At 46.3% G+C, this 12,762-nt stretch overlaps 1 protein-coding gene and 1 pseudogene across 5 annotated transcripts; both read right to left on the reverse strand.

Annotated features, from left to right (window-relative positions):
* The window catches only part of LOC119309472, a 141,108-nt pseudogene extending 138,382 nt beyond the window's left edge, over positions 1–2,726 (reverse strand).
* Positions 2,727–4,132: 1,406 nt separating this feature from the next.
* Positions 4,133–11,083, reverse strand: LOC119308711 (BTB/POZ domain-containing protein At5g47800-like). Of its 5 annotated transcripts, none has more exons than XM_037584841.1 (7): positions 10,457–11,083; positions 9,457–9,545; positions 7,989–8,095; positions 7,797–7,887; positions 5,751–6,152; positions 4,902–5,672; positions 4,133–4,817 (listed from the first exon to the last, which is right to left on the reverse strand). In XM_037584841.1, exons 3-7 carry the CDS (start codon positions 8,045–8,047, stop codon positions 4,395–4,397), a joined length of 1,746 nt encoding a protein of 581 aa, XP_037440738.1. In that variant the 5' UTR covers positions 8,048–8,095; positions 9,457–9,545; positions 10,457–11,083; the 3' UTR covers positions 4,133–4,394. The 5 variants fall into 5 exon arrangements, with proteins under 5 accessions (XP_037440738.1, XP_037440741.1, XP_037440737.1 ...); XM_037584844.1 differs by having other exon boundaries at positions 7,797–7,866; positions 10,457–11,081; XM_037584840.1 differs by lacking the exon at positions 9,457–9,545 and having other exon boundaries at positions 10,457–11,082.
* Positions 11,084–12,762: the final 1,679 nt, after the last annotated feature.

Below are 12,762 nucleotides of genomic sequence, written 5' to 3' on the forward strand. Positions count from 1 at the left end.
CCCCTCCGGTACTCAGATAAGTACCCGATACCTTCCGGTGTCCGAATACCATAATCCTATATATCAATCTTTACCTCTCGACCATTTCGAGACTCCTCGTCAAGTCCGTGATCTCATCCGGGAGTCCGAACAACATTCAGTCACCAAATCAGATAACTCATATAATACTATATCGTCAACGAACGTTAAGCGTGCGGACCCTATGGGTTCGAGAACTATGTAGACATGACCGAGACACCTCTCCGGTCAATAACCAATAGCAGAACCTAGATTCCCATATTGGCTCCTAAATATTCTACAAAGATCTTTATCGGTCAAACCGTTATGACAACATACGTAATTCTCTTTGTCCATCGGTATGTTACTTGCCCGAGATTTGATCGTGGGTATCTTCATACCTAGTTCAATCTCGTTACCGGCAAGTATCTTTACTCGTTCCGTAATACATCATCCTGCAACTAACTCATTAGTTACTTTGCTTGCAAGGCTTCTTATGATGTGTATTACTGAGAGGGCCCAGAGATACCTCTGCGATACTCAGAGTGACAAATGCTAATCTCGGTCTATGCCAACTCAACAAACACCTTCAGAGATAACTATAGAGCATCTTTATAATCACCCAGTTATGTTGTGATGTTTGATAGCACACAAGGCATTCCTCCGGTATCCGGGAGTTGCATAATCTCATAGTCGAAGGAATATGTATTTGACATGAAGAAAGCAATAGCAATAAAAGTGAACGGTCAATATGCTAAGCTAACGGATGTGTCTTGTCCATCACACCATTCTCCTAATGATGTGACCCCATTATCAAATGAGAACTCATGTCCATGGTTAGGAAACCTGAACCATCTTTGATCAACGAGCTAGTGAAGTAGAGGCTCACTAGGGACACCGTGTTTGTCTATGTATTCACACATGTATTTAGGTTTCCAATCAATACAATTATAGCATGAATAATAAACATTTATCATGAATAAAGAAATAAAAAATAACAACTTTATTATTGCCTCCAGGGCATATTTCCTTCACATGGAACTGTATTTTTTGTAGTGCGCAAATTCCACTCTCGAGTTGTCCGGTCATTTGTCAAACTTTCTGGTGTGCCTGAAAGTTGTCGTTATGATCACCTTGTTACAGATGACATTTGAGCAACCCCAAAGCCGACCTGTAGGTAGTGACCGAGACACTCTCATGGTCCGAGGAACTAAAACACATGCTAACACTCCGTGTTATAACAGATGATTTCAGACGATATGATCACACAGTATAACAGACAAGTATTGGGTCGATTCAATATGATTGTTCTTCTAACATCATACCCGTAATGTTGTTGTAGGACTATCGTTACACTTAACGATATCCTAAGATCCGAAAAACGTGATCACCAACAACACTTGAGCCAGTCTTAGAAGCGAGACTGGGAACATATTGTTTACCGTTTATCATTCCACACGTGCATATGAGTTTTCCACTGAATCGCATATTCTAGGATCATAGCAGTTATAGCATGAAATATAAACTCTTAACTATAAATAATGGAAATATAGTAATAAAATAGTATTGCCTCTAGGGCATATTTCCAACACAAATCATCACCACCGCCACCACCACCATCCTCTCAGCCACCATCGCCACCACCATCCTCTCGGCCACTGCCCCCATCACCACCACCAACCGCTCGTCCACCACCCCCACCACCACCATCCACTCGACCACCACCATCACCACCATTCCGAAGAGAGCTTTCCGCTTGGGTCAAGATCTCCCAACGAGTGAGCTCCCAATACTTTCTTGTGGTTTCATCCATTGTGGTTTGATTTATGAATGTGATAGCACGATCTTTTGCTTTCTTGGCATCACGAATCCTCTGCCCGTCAAGTGCAAGTCTACGCTCCTCCGCCGTCAACTTTCTCTCCTCCGTCGCCAACTTATCCTTCCATTTCTCATCCTCCAACATCTTGAGCTCATTCCACCTTGGCATCTTTTCTTGTTTGTGTTCTTCCGCCAACACCTTCTTGGCCTCAATCATGGCCAACCGTTCTTCTTTGTATGTGCCACCGTTGCATTTCTCTTCTTTATTTGTTTTGAAATTTTTGTTCCCTTCCCCTCTATTATTGGCCTCTTTGTTAACATCGCCGTCCTCCTCAACGGATACGCTCAAACTTGATCTCTTTGGAGTGGTCTCTGAAACTCTTTGAATCCACTTCTCGTTCTTGCATAGCTCTTTGTAACAATGATGCAACGTGAAGGGCGTGTGGCCGAACTTCGTGTTCCTATGCTTGAATAGTTCTTGGATGTAGGGGCCATACTCCGCCACTTACACACCACTCGGTGGTGCATGATTCACTTGGTTGATGCAACCGGACCATCAATTGCATTGGTCGTGAATGGTGCTCCAACGATGCCCAAGAGAACCTTGCGTACGACTTGATTGCACCTCCACGGAGTTGTAGTACTCTGTAATTCTCTCCCAAAACATAGTCTTGGTTTGATCTGTTCCGTTCGCTACATCCATGGAGATGTTCATCCTCAAGCATAGCAAAGAGCAACATCTTCAACATGATTGTAGTTGGCGGCGCGTGACCTTGATAACCCATGCTTGCTTCGGTCACCTCCACAACTTCATCTTCATCGACCACCTCTTCTACGGCCCCCCTCTTCTTCCATCTCACTGGCCACCTCCTCTTCTTCGCCCGCCTCCAAACGATCCCAAATTGGGTCATAATTGAGATTGTCTAGCCCCATTGTTGCCGAGGACTCCAAAGACGCTAGAAACTCGGCCGTGGTCATCTCCGCACTATGATAACAAAATGAACAAACTCCATCACCATCAAGCACCACCAATCACCGTCTAAAATTCATCGGCCGAATTGCGAAAGGTGGTTTTTCTTTACGTTGTCAGCATTTCATCAAGCACTTGGCGGCCGCGACCCTTCTTGCCGTCTGCGGCCGCTGACCGCATCGATGAAGTCGCCGCCGGGGTCACCAGAGACGTTACATGAGGTGCTGGACGTGGACAAGGCACCGGAGTGGTCTTCTTCGAGGCCTCCTCGGCGAGGGCCACCACCGCCTTTAGTTTTCGAGCTCTCTTGGCTACGGCAGGCCGTTGCTAGTCCAGTGGCCTTTGCCGCAGTTGGAGCCAGAGCTTGAGGCCGGTGGAGATTTTTCATCCCCAACCTTTTCTTCGGCGCGGGCGATGGCGCGGGGATGGTTTCTGGCGACGACAAGCCGATGGCGGTGGCCAGCGGGGTGGCGGAAGGGTTCGGGCTATCCATTCCGGCGGGAGGGCCGGTCAACGGTGGTGGCAACAACGCCGACTAGGGCGGGAATGGAGGAGGCGTGAGGGTGGGAGAAAGAGGGCGGCACTTTTACTCGACCGCACAACCAGTGAGGATATGTAGGGGGGTGGAAGGGGTTTTTCAGCGACGGAGGAAAAATTATCCTTCTCTATTTGTTTTAGGGGATCGGCTAGGTGCAGTATAGAGGAGGAAAACCGAATTTCTTCACCCTTTTCAGACCTTACACAATGCTAGGTGCTTAAGGAGGGGCTTAAAAAATAAATCGAATTTTTCTGAAGCACCAGTGCATATTTGTGCGAAAGAGATGCCCAATTAAGCGTCTACCCTCTACAAATAAGCATCAATACTTAAAAAACACTAATTTATTTTTTTAAGCACCTCCCCTAAACACCTTGCATTGTTCAAGGCCTTACAAGCTTCCCTCGGTCGGCGTCCTCCCTGCAAGAAAGGCACACCTAGGGATGCAGTGATGCAGCAGGCCACACACGTCCGCCGGACGCCACACAAAGCAGAACTAGGTCCGGGGGGTCCTAGTAGAGATGCTGCTGCTAAACAAAGTTGACCAGGATCACCTCTTGGTCTGCCTTCTTCCCGTTCGCCAAACTTCTTCACGTTCTTGACCAGGGACTGGATGGATGGCATGGATCACAGGGGCCGACAGTCACAGAGGCGGCCATCGTGCAGGAGGTCTCGGGGGCATCCAAGAAAGCAAGAGAACCCGATGCTATTTGCAGGTCAATACATTCAGTTTGTTGCATGATCAGATCAATTGAACATCTCAGAACAAATGCAGTTCAAGAATGAAGGACAGCTGAGCTACTCCTAGATTGTATGATTATGGCCACTTGATTATTATTCCTCCATCCGTTAATTTAATTACAAAAATGTACCCCTCTCTCAACCATGACGGCCCCCCACATCTCCCACCAAAAAATGGGATGCACTGAAACCAATACGAGTAAGAAAATGATCAAGAATCACAGGTATGCATGCCAACAAATTGGGAAGGGATCGGAAGCAAGAAGTTGGCCATGCACGCTCCTCAGGAGCTCATCCATGGCCATCAGATCTAAGCTCCTTGCAAGTTATGCTTCACTTGTTCCTCAGCCTGCTCCCCCTCTCTTCCACCGCCCTGTCCTTCCTCGCCGCCGTCTTCGTCGACGCCGATAGCGACCTCGTCATTGCAGCCGCGTCGCCCTGGGCGCGCTCTTCATGGCCTGCCCGCCGTGGCCGGTGCACATCCGACCTGTGGTCCATGGCCGCCGCTTCGTCCTCTCTGCCTGTTGCCGTGAGCCTGGAGACGGCATCGACTGAGGCCCGGTCCGGTGGCGCGACGCTATGGCTGCCGCCCGCGCCGATTGTTCTCTCCTGCTCAACGAATAGAAGCTGCACGATGGTCCGCAACGGCATCCGATCATTGGATACCGCCTGAGCCCGCACGTCCGGCGATAGCTTCCGGCAGTCGATCAACCGGCACAGCCGCTTCCTGTCCGCCTTGCTCAGGTCCGGGTGTTCCTGCACGCATGGATCGATGAGCCAAATTCGATTAGGTGGGAGGGATCATCTCATAAAACTTGACACATTTTTTCAGTTTGTGACCTTGAGGTAGGTGTCGACGGCGCGGTAGAGACCGTCGTGGTCGCTCCGGGCGATGCCGGGCAGGCACTCGGCCAGGTCGATGAACTTGCCGATGGGAAACTCACTGTCGAGGGCGATCGTCTTAAGGTATTCGTCGAAGATTCTGACCACCTTCTCCATGGCGACGCTCATCCTCCGGCGCTCGTCGGGAGCGGCCGGCCGCTGGAACTGCGCCAAGAAGTGCTCCAGCACGGCCTCCGCCGCGCCGACGTCGTACGCCTGCGCGTCCGACGGCAGCGGGATGAGCAGGTCCACCGCCTTGGCCTCGTCGAGCTGGGACCCGGCCTGCCGGATGAGCTGCGCGCGCGTCGACGAGGACGCGCCGACGTAGTTCGCCACACGCAGCAGCCGGAGGAGGAACCGTCCCGTGACCGACCCCACGTCACCGGGGATCATGGTGACGACGGTCTCCAGCACGCGCCTCTGCTTGGCGAGCGCCTCCTCAGCCGCCGCCGCCGCCGCCGTGAAGGAGGAGCTCTGACTCTGAGACGCGTGGCCGTTGGCGCTTCCGCCGGTGTAGAGCGGGTCCGGGAGGTGCTTGCAGGCGTAGACGTGCAGGGCCTCGCCGATGAGCGGCGACGGGAGCATGCGCGTGGCGCGCACGGTGGAGACGACCGAGCGGAACACCTCGATGTCCAGCTCGGAGATGTCCTCCGTCCACCAGTCCTTGGGCACCGACTGGTGGGGCCTCTTGGCGTACCCCGGCCTCGTGTACGTGTACGACCACGCGACCTGCACACAGAAAAACAAACTATTCAAATCTTGGCGCCAAATGAACCGCCGGAAATCGACAGCGGCCTGCCAACAAACCTGGGAGGGCGGGAGGAGGATCTTCTCGACAATGGAGTCGACGCATGGCTGGACGATGCGGCTCTCGGACCAGCCGGAGATCCGCCACGCCGCCTGCAGCGCGGCGATGGAGTCCCTCCACCCGTGGAGGACGCAGGACTCGAAGAAGGTGTCGAGCTTGGAGACGAGGTTCGCCTTGGCGACGTGCTCCGTCATCCGGAGGAATCGGGCTGCCAGCGTCGCCGGCACGAAGTTGCTGGCGCTGATGCTGATGGCGATGCCGTAGCAGAACTTGGCGCAGATCTCGAAGGCCTCCTCGCCGCCCGGGATGTCGTGGAGCGCCACCGGCACCGGCAGCTGCTCGTCGGCCTCTGTGTCGGAGCAGAGGCGCTGCAGGAGGCCGCACTTGAGCAGCAGGGGGAACTACAGGGTAAAAACACCTGAAATCAAGAGGCTGGACATTGGAAATGGGAAACGACCAAAATTTCTGTCTTCTCCCACTCTTTTCATTTTATTTTGGGTGTGCAACTGTGATATTAATCCTGAAAATCTGAGGAAAAAATGCTTGTAAGTTGTTAACCAAGAGGCATCATGTTGTCCGAAATTTTCTTTTCTCACAAATGGAGAAATTGAAAATAGCACCAGCAGTTCCATCCATGAAACCAGTAGTGCTATCAATAACATTTTAGGTATACAACAATTCAGACCCACTCTGGCAAATTACCCCAAAATTCAAATGCAAAAGGTAGATGTGCAATCCTTGCAAAATAGTTTCTGAGTGAAATATATACTTTTTCTTGAAACAAGACAAGTACTGTTGTACTTTCCTGGCAAGTTAGAATCACAGCTGAAGTTGTATTCCTAGTTTTTTTTTTGAGAATCAAGTTGTATTCCTAGTTATGCCCTGTTTTCTTTGTGCTTCATGCACAAGCACAATACACTTAATAGAATCTGAACCTTATTAATAGTGTCACTTAAACTAGTTCCAGGATCTTAAGCCAAAACCAAAAATTGTTAACAGACCTGTAGTAAGAGCTTAAGCAGAGTAGTGGAAGTCACTAACCAGTGACATTCGAAGAGAGGAATAAAGAGAAATTCACTCTATTCTCCCTACTTGGTTAACACCTTACTAGGTTTGCATGTTATTTACAAGAAGCTTTTCAAGCGTGGATCTGAAAAGGGAGCGGCACACATTGTTTATGCTTCAACCTTGACAATCCTGGTAAAGCGAATCCTCGGTCCTATGAACCCAACCCGATGTAGGTTTGTCATTCGTAAAGAATGATTAAACAAATATAGAGTCGGTTTGAAGTCATGATTAGGCTTTGATCGATGCCCGCTAATCATTGTGAGCGGCGATCGGCCTAGTAAAGGCGCCTTATTTCGTACCATCATTAGGCCACAGGTGACATACCTTGAGGAAATAAAAAGCTGAACATGTGAGCCCATAAACTATCTGAAGAAGATGAAACTATATGAGGAAGTTTCATGCTATAATAATTCAGAGTAATCGCTAAGGTAATGTGGCCATAGAATCTGTAAGGTTTTATATGTGTGTGTACGACAAGAGTCGATAATCAAGTACACTTATTTTTTATCAACTTCAGGGCTTTGATGTGGAATAAAATCTTTTCAGTGCCGAAGTTCCTCGCGAAGGATTTGGTTGTTGAAATATATTGCCCGCCTCTCTCCATCAGTTCGCACTTTTGGATAAGTTGACTGGAGCATAAATTCAATATGGTATCCGAGCCACGAGATCTTGAGTTCAAGACCCTGCCAACGCAGTATTAAAATAAAGATTCTGCGGCCTACATAAATCCCACGTCTAAGAGCTAAATAAGCCTAGACGTGAGGGGTGCTGTTGAAATATATTGCCCGCCTCTCTCCATCGGTTCGGAATTTTGGATGAGTTGGCTGGAGCATGAATTCAATATTGGTGACAGCTTAAGGTATTTTAGGTGACTTAATATTCATATAAACTACTTGTGGGGCTATAATTCTTATTACAAGTACATATTTGCCTGAAAATTCAAAAAGATCAGCAGGTATATCTATGAGGAAACATACCTTGTGCAGTTGATACTTTGTATTGTTGACATGTATGATAAGATCAGCAGGTATGTCTGACACTACTGACCTGCCAAGCCATAAGTAAACCCTGTATTAATTATTGACATTGTAATGTTGCATTGGCTAACCCCTCTCTTAACATGTGACAGATATACTATTGACTGCAAAGATGAAAATCTGCACATTTACCTAACGGCTTGTTCGGTGTAGAATGTGTCAGGCTTTGACCCAAGCTTCATGTACTTCATTGTCTAGAACTTCTTGATGTCCTGCTACAGCTGCTCTGCTTTTGATTGCTTCAAGAAAATACGGAGGAAAGGGAGTAAGTTTGGTGATTCTTCAGTTACTTGATTGTAAGAATATCGATCGAGATATAATTAGCACAGAAGATGTCTAAAATCGGCATAAGTTTTCTGTAACAAAAATTGATTACGTTACAACCTATGACAACCCAAAACAAAACAGATAATTAGTCAGGATACAGTCACCCTGTGTTTCAGATAACCACTGTCCACTGTTACAACTCGTTTTTATAACCTTGTCTACAATTACTCAACAAATAAGTTCTTCCAAAGTAAACAAGCAACAGATGGAAGTCAATGGAAACATAAACATGTGTAGAAGAAGTAAAACCAATAAAATGCTGATTGGGCTAAAGTGGATGTAAACCTTGATGAACGAAAGAGAAGCCCAGAAAACCTTAAAGATCTGCCATCTAAAAAAAGCTGAACCTCAAGCTCATGGAAAAATGTGGCGCTTGATCTCCTTTACAGAAAAGGCACACTCAGGCCCAGCTAGTATATATATACTCATATATGCTCTAAGGGAGAGGAGCTTTCAGGACCACACATTCCACTGTGTGTGTGTGTTCTTTCTTGAGAGCAGCGAGGCCCCATCCTTCCAAGCTCTCCACAGCCTTTCACCTTGAAGAGTATCTTTGAGAAAATAAAAAGGTGTAGTTGATGTGGTTTTTTTGTATGCATTTCCTTGGGGTTTATTCAAGCATGACTTCACAGCTAGTCACACATACAAACATGGTGGCATTTTAGGGGTTCTGTGGTTTGATTAGGCTCACCTCACCCTCTCTACTGAGAGTGTGTTGATGTGACTTGTGTGCACACTCATCCTCCATTACAAAGACATGGTGCAGGCCACATTGGTGACATAGGTACATTGTGGGAGGCAGCTTTTTAAGGAAGCAAAAAATCCAAGATAAGGCAATTGAGATTTTCCTGAAAGGAGCTAGAGAGATGGGAGGGGGCTAACCTAGATACTGGTTGATGGTGTTATAACATATAGTTTAATAGAAGCTTTTCATGAGACGGAAATGAACATCCAAGAGAAGAATATCTGTCGGAGTTTGGGATCACTGTGTGTTTGGTTTATGAATGTGTGATGTGTGTGTGTGTGTGCGTGTGTGTGTGTGTGTACCTAGCATTTGCTTGAGTGCCCAAGCATCAAGGCATTGAGGAAGACATATGGGGCCTCCATGCAACTCAATGTCCCTTGAGGCCTGATGCTGCTGCACCAAACTCCAGCTTGTACCATAGACATTGAGAGAGGTGCAGTGTGGCATGGAAAAGGCAGGAGAACAAACAGTGGTGATATATGCATGGCACCAATGCTCTGTGCTGGTTTCAGATGGAATAGTAAGTACCTCAGGCACCACCACAAGCCTAAGGCCCCATCATGCATGTACGCATGACTTGCTCTTCCTCCTCCTCTCCTTTTGCTGTCCTCCCTTTTCTGCACAAGATGTTGGCAACTTGGCATCATCTCACTGTCCATTTATGTATGCAGGCCTCAGGGTGTGCAAGTGCTGCAGCCTTTGCCATATGGTCACTACTCACTACCTAACTACATGGATATATGGAGTTTGATTGAGCACCTACAATTGAAAGATGGAACTTTTTTTTTTGGGTTTTTCTTTTGTCAAACAGACATACAAATGAACAGTAGTTCCAAAAAAAAATTCCTGACGGCGACGCCGGTCTTTTTTCATGAAATTCCGAATGAACTCACTGATTAACTAGTGGACTGAAACGTCAAGACGAAATGTACAGATTCAATGGAGGAAGGAGAGGGGTCGTTGGTTGCATGATGGAAGCCAAGGACCATGCAACACATGGGCTTAATGTTTCTGCAGCTGGTGTCTGCCCTGGCGAAATTAGGCAGTACAAGCATTCAATGTATGAACTGGAAAATGGAAATGGAAGAAGAAAAATGCAGAATGCATCCCCGTTTCTTTCTCATAATAAAGATGAGGTGGAAACTGAAAAAGAAATAGAGACAAGGCAGTTACTACATGTGGACGGCAAGCATGCATCATTGCACGCACTTTTTCCTGTATGGGGCACTCCATGGAGGATTTTCTTTTAATATACAAAATTAATGGCTATAATAAACATCCAAAATAAAGACCTCAAAATTGTTAAGGAAAAACACCAGTTGGCAAGGGAAGAATTCAGAGGGACTTTAGTTTCTTGGTTGAGAAATATTTTTCCTGTTGCCAAGGACAGGAATGGGCACAGTCGCAACGATCTCGAGGTTTTGATTTCATCGCCTCTCCATAGGGACTAAGGCCTCTTTGGTAATGCAAATTGAAACTCATGTGCATGCAAGTTGCAGCTAGTGTAGGGAGAGAGAAAGAAGAGCACCTTAATTAGGATTTAGGAGCGGCGGTTGCATGCGCCGTCCAGTTCCTCGAAGATCCAGAAATTTTGCTCGGGACGCTGCAGGGGAGGCGTTGGAGTCTTCTTCTCCTTCTTCTTCTTCCTCCTCCTCCTCCTCCTTGGAGGCTGTCTCTCTCCGTCTGCGTTCAGAGAGAAAGGAGAGAGAGAGAGAATTGTTGGGGATTGTTGCAGTATGAGATGAGTGCAGTGGGTCGAGGGAGTTATATGAAGGGAGAAGAGGAGGATGCTGACAATCAAGAGATATCCTACGCTGAAGATTCTCTACTTATTGAGTGAGAGGTGAATTTTTCAATCAAGATCAAGAGAGAGGAATAGAAAAGGGGAGAGGGAGGGAGGGAGGGAGAGGGTCCAGGATCTTGTTGACCCCACAACTCGGCGGATCGAGGATAGCCGGTGTATTATTGCCATCACTAGGTTCGATCGACGTCGCCCCCGATCCCAATAGGCCAAAAAAGCAGCATCATGAGCCCCGGGGGAAAACCCGAGTTGATCTTGATCGAGGTCTTGTTGGTCTCTCAACGAATGGTTAACACGGCAACACACAGTTTGTTCCAACGAGTAGTAGTAGTACTACTACTATATAGCATCTCTCCTCTCCTCTCCTCTCCTCTCCTTGTGGATCTCGTGATAGTGCAGCGAATCCTTTCAACAGCTCCAGCTTTTATTTCCTAAAACCCAAACGGATACGAGCCGTCGACTCTACATGATCTAATGGTTGATATTGCTCTGCCCCTCCGGGATTTAAGAATTTAATAATACGGAAATATTACTACTAGTTGACCACAACATCAAGTACCCGTTAAAAAAAATCACGGCACTAGCTAGTACTCATGATTTATAGCACAATGATACTGCTGAGTCGTAAAGAACCTGGCAGAGGAGCGGCGCATCGGCAGCTCGTTCTGGCGATAGTAATGGCCGTCCAATGGTTTCGAAATCTCTACATAACTTTTGTTATGTTTGAGATGCTTTCTATTTCCGATGAACTTTTATAAGATCTGATCAAATTCTGAGTTGTAAAGACTTGCATGCAACGTTTTGGGGGGAAATAGTGAGAACCTAAGATTATTTGAACGAATTGCAAATAACCTGTTTTGACCTCCTCCAAATCATGAATTATTTCAATCAACTAAAATAGAAAATACCGAAGTGCTCTTTTGATCCCGAGCTTATATGCTCCCGCATGAACAGTAAAAATGAAAAAATAGTAAAAAAAAAATATCTGAATTTTTCCTGTGATGAACATCGATGAATGTTCTAACTGCGTGCAAAATTTCAGGTCGAAATGACATTCGTGGAGGTCTGGGCGAAAACAACAAAATCGATGCTCCAAAATGCTTCTAACAATAGTCTTTTTGGACCAATTTTTTTTGCCCAGACATTCACGAATGTCATTTAAACTTGAAATTTCCCACGAAGTTAGAAAATATATCAATGTTCATCACAAAAAAAAATCAGGTTTTTTTTGAATTTTTTAATATTTTTCGATTTTACTGTTCATGCAGGAGCATATGAGCTCGGGATCAAATACTCCATGTCCAGCAAATACAACTATTTTTAAAAATAAAAACAAATAACTCATGATCTTCATGTTTAGATTTAAGACTATCACTAATCCTAAAGTGGCAGCTGATAGCGTCGCCTCACCTCCCACCAACCTTATATTGTGCTCGCGAGCGTCTTACATATGGCCATCGCTCAAGGACAACCAATTTGGGCCAACCCATTTGATGCATGCATTAGCTCAATCAAATCGACACATTCCAGAAACAAGTCATGCATTAACTAATTCAAATCAAATGTTAAGAAAATGTCAACTAAATCCAAACTTTCCTTGCATCCACTAGTCATACCCAAATCAAATCAAATCTTACCAAAACATCAATTATAATCAAAGTTGGCCGGCCCATTTAACGCGTGCACTCGTTTTATTTTTTTATTTTTTCTATGTTTTGTTTTTTGGTTTCCTTTTTTTTCTGTTTCATCTCTACTCCTAAAGGGAAAGTTGTTACGCTGGTATCCATGGTTTATTTTCACCTCACCGGTTTAGTTTCGCCTCACCTCCCACCACCACCCCTTCACACTGGTTTTCTTTCTTTCCGTCTCACGTTGGGTTTCCCCCTTTGCTACTCCCGTAGGAGTTGTTTGGTTTCCCCAAAGAGAAAGGGTGATGTAGCATAGCCGCAAAAAATATTTCCTTCGGTTAAGAACCAAGATTTAATCGAACCAGCAAGAGGCTACAAGCTAACAAGATAAACATCACCTACACA

The sequence above is a fragment of the Triticum dicoccoides genome, chromosome 5B (assembly GCF_002162155.2).
Source record: "Triticum dicoccoides isolate Atlit2015 ecotype Zavitan chromosome 5B, WEW_v2.0, whole genome shotgun sequence".
NCBI classification, from domain to species: domain Eukaryota; kingdom Viridiplantae; phylum Streptophyta; class Magnoliopsida; order Poales; family Poaceae; genus Triticum; species Triticum dicoccoides.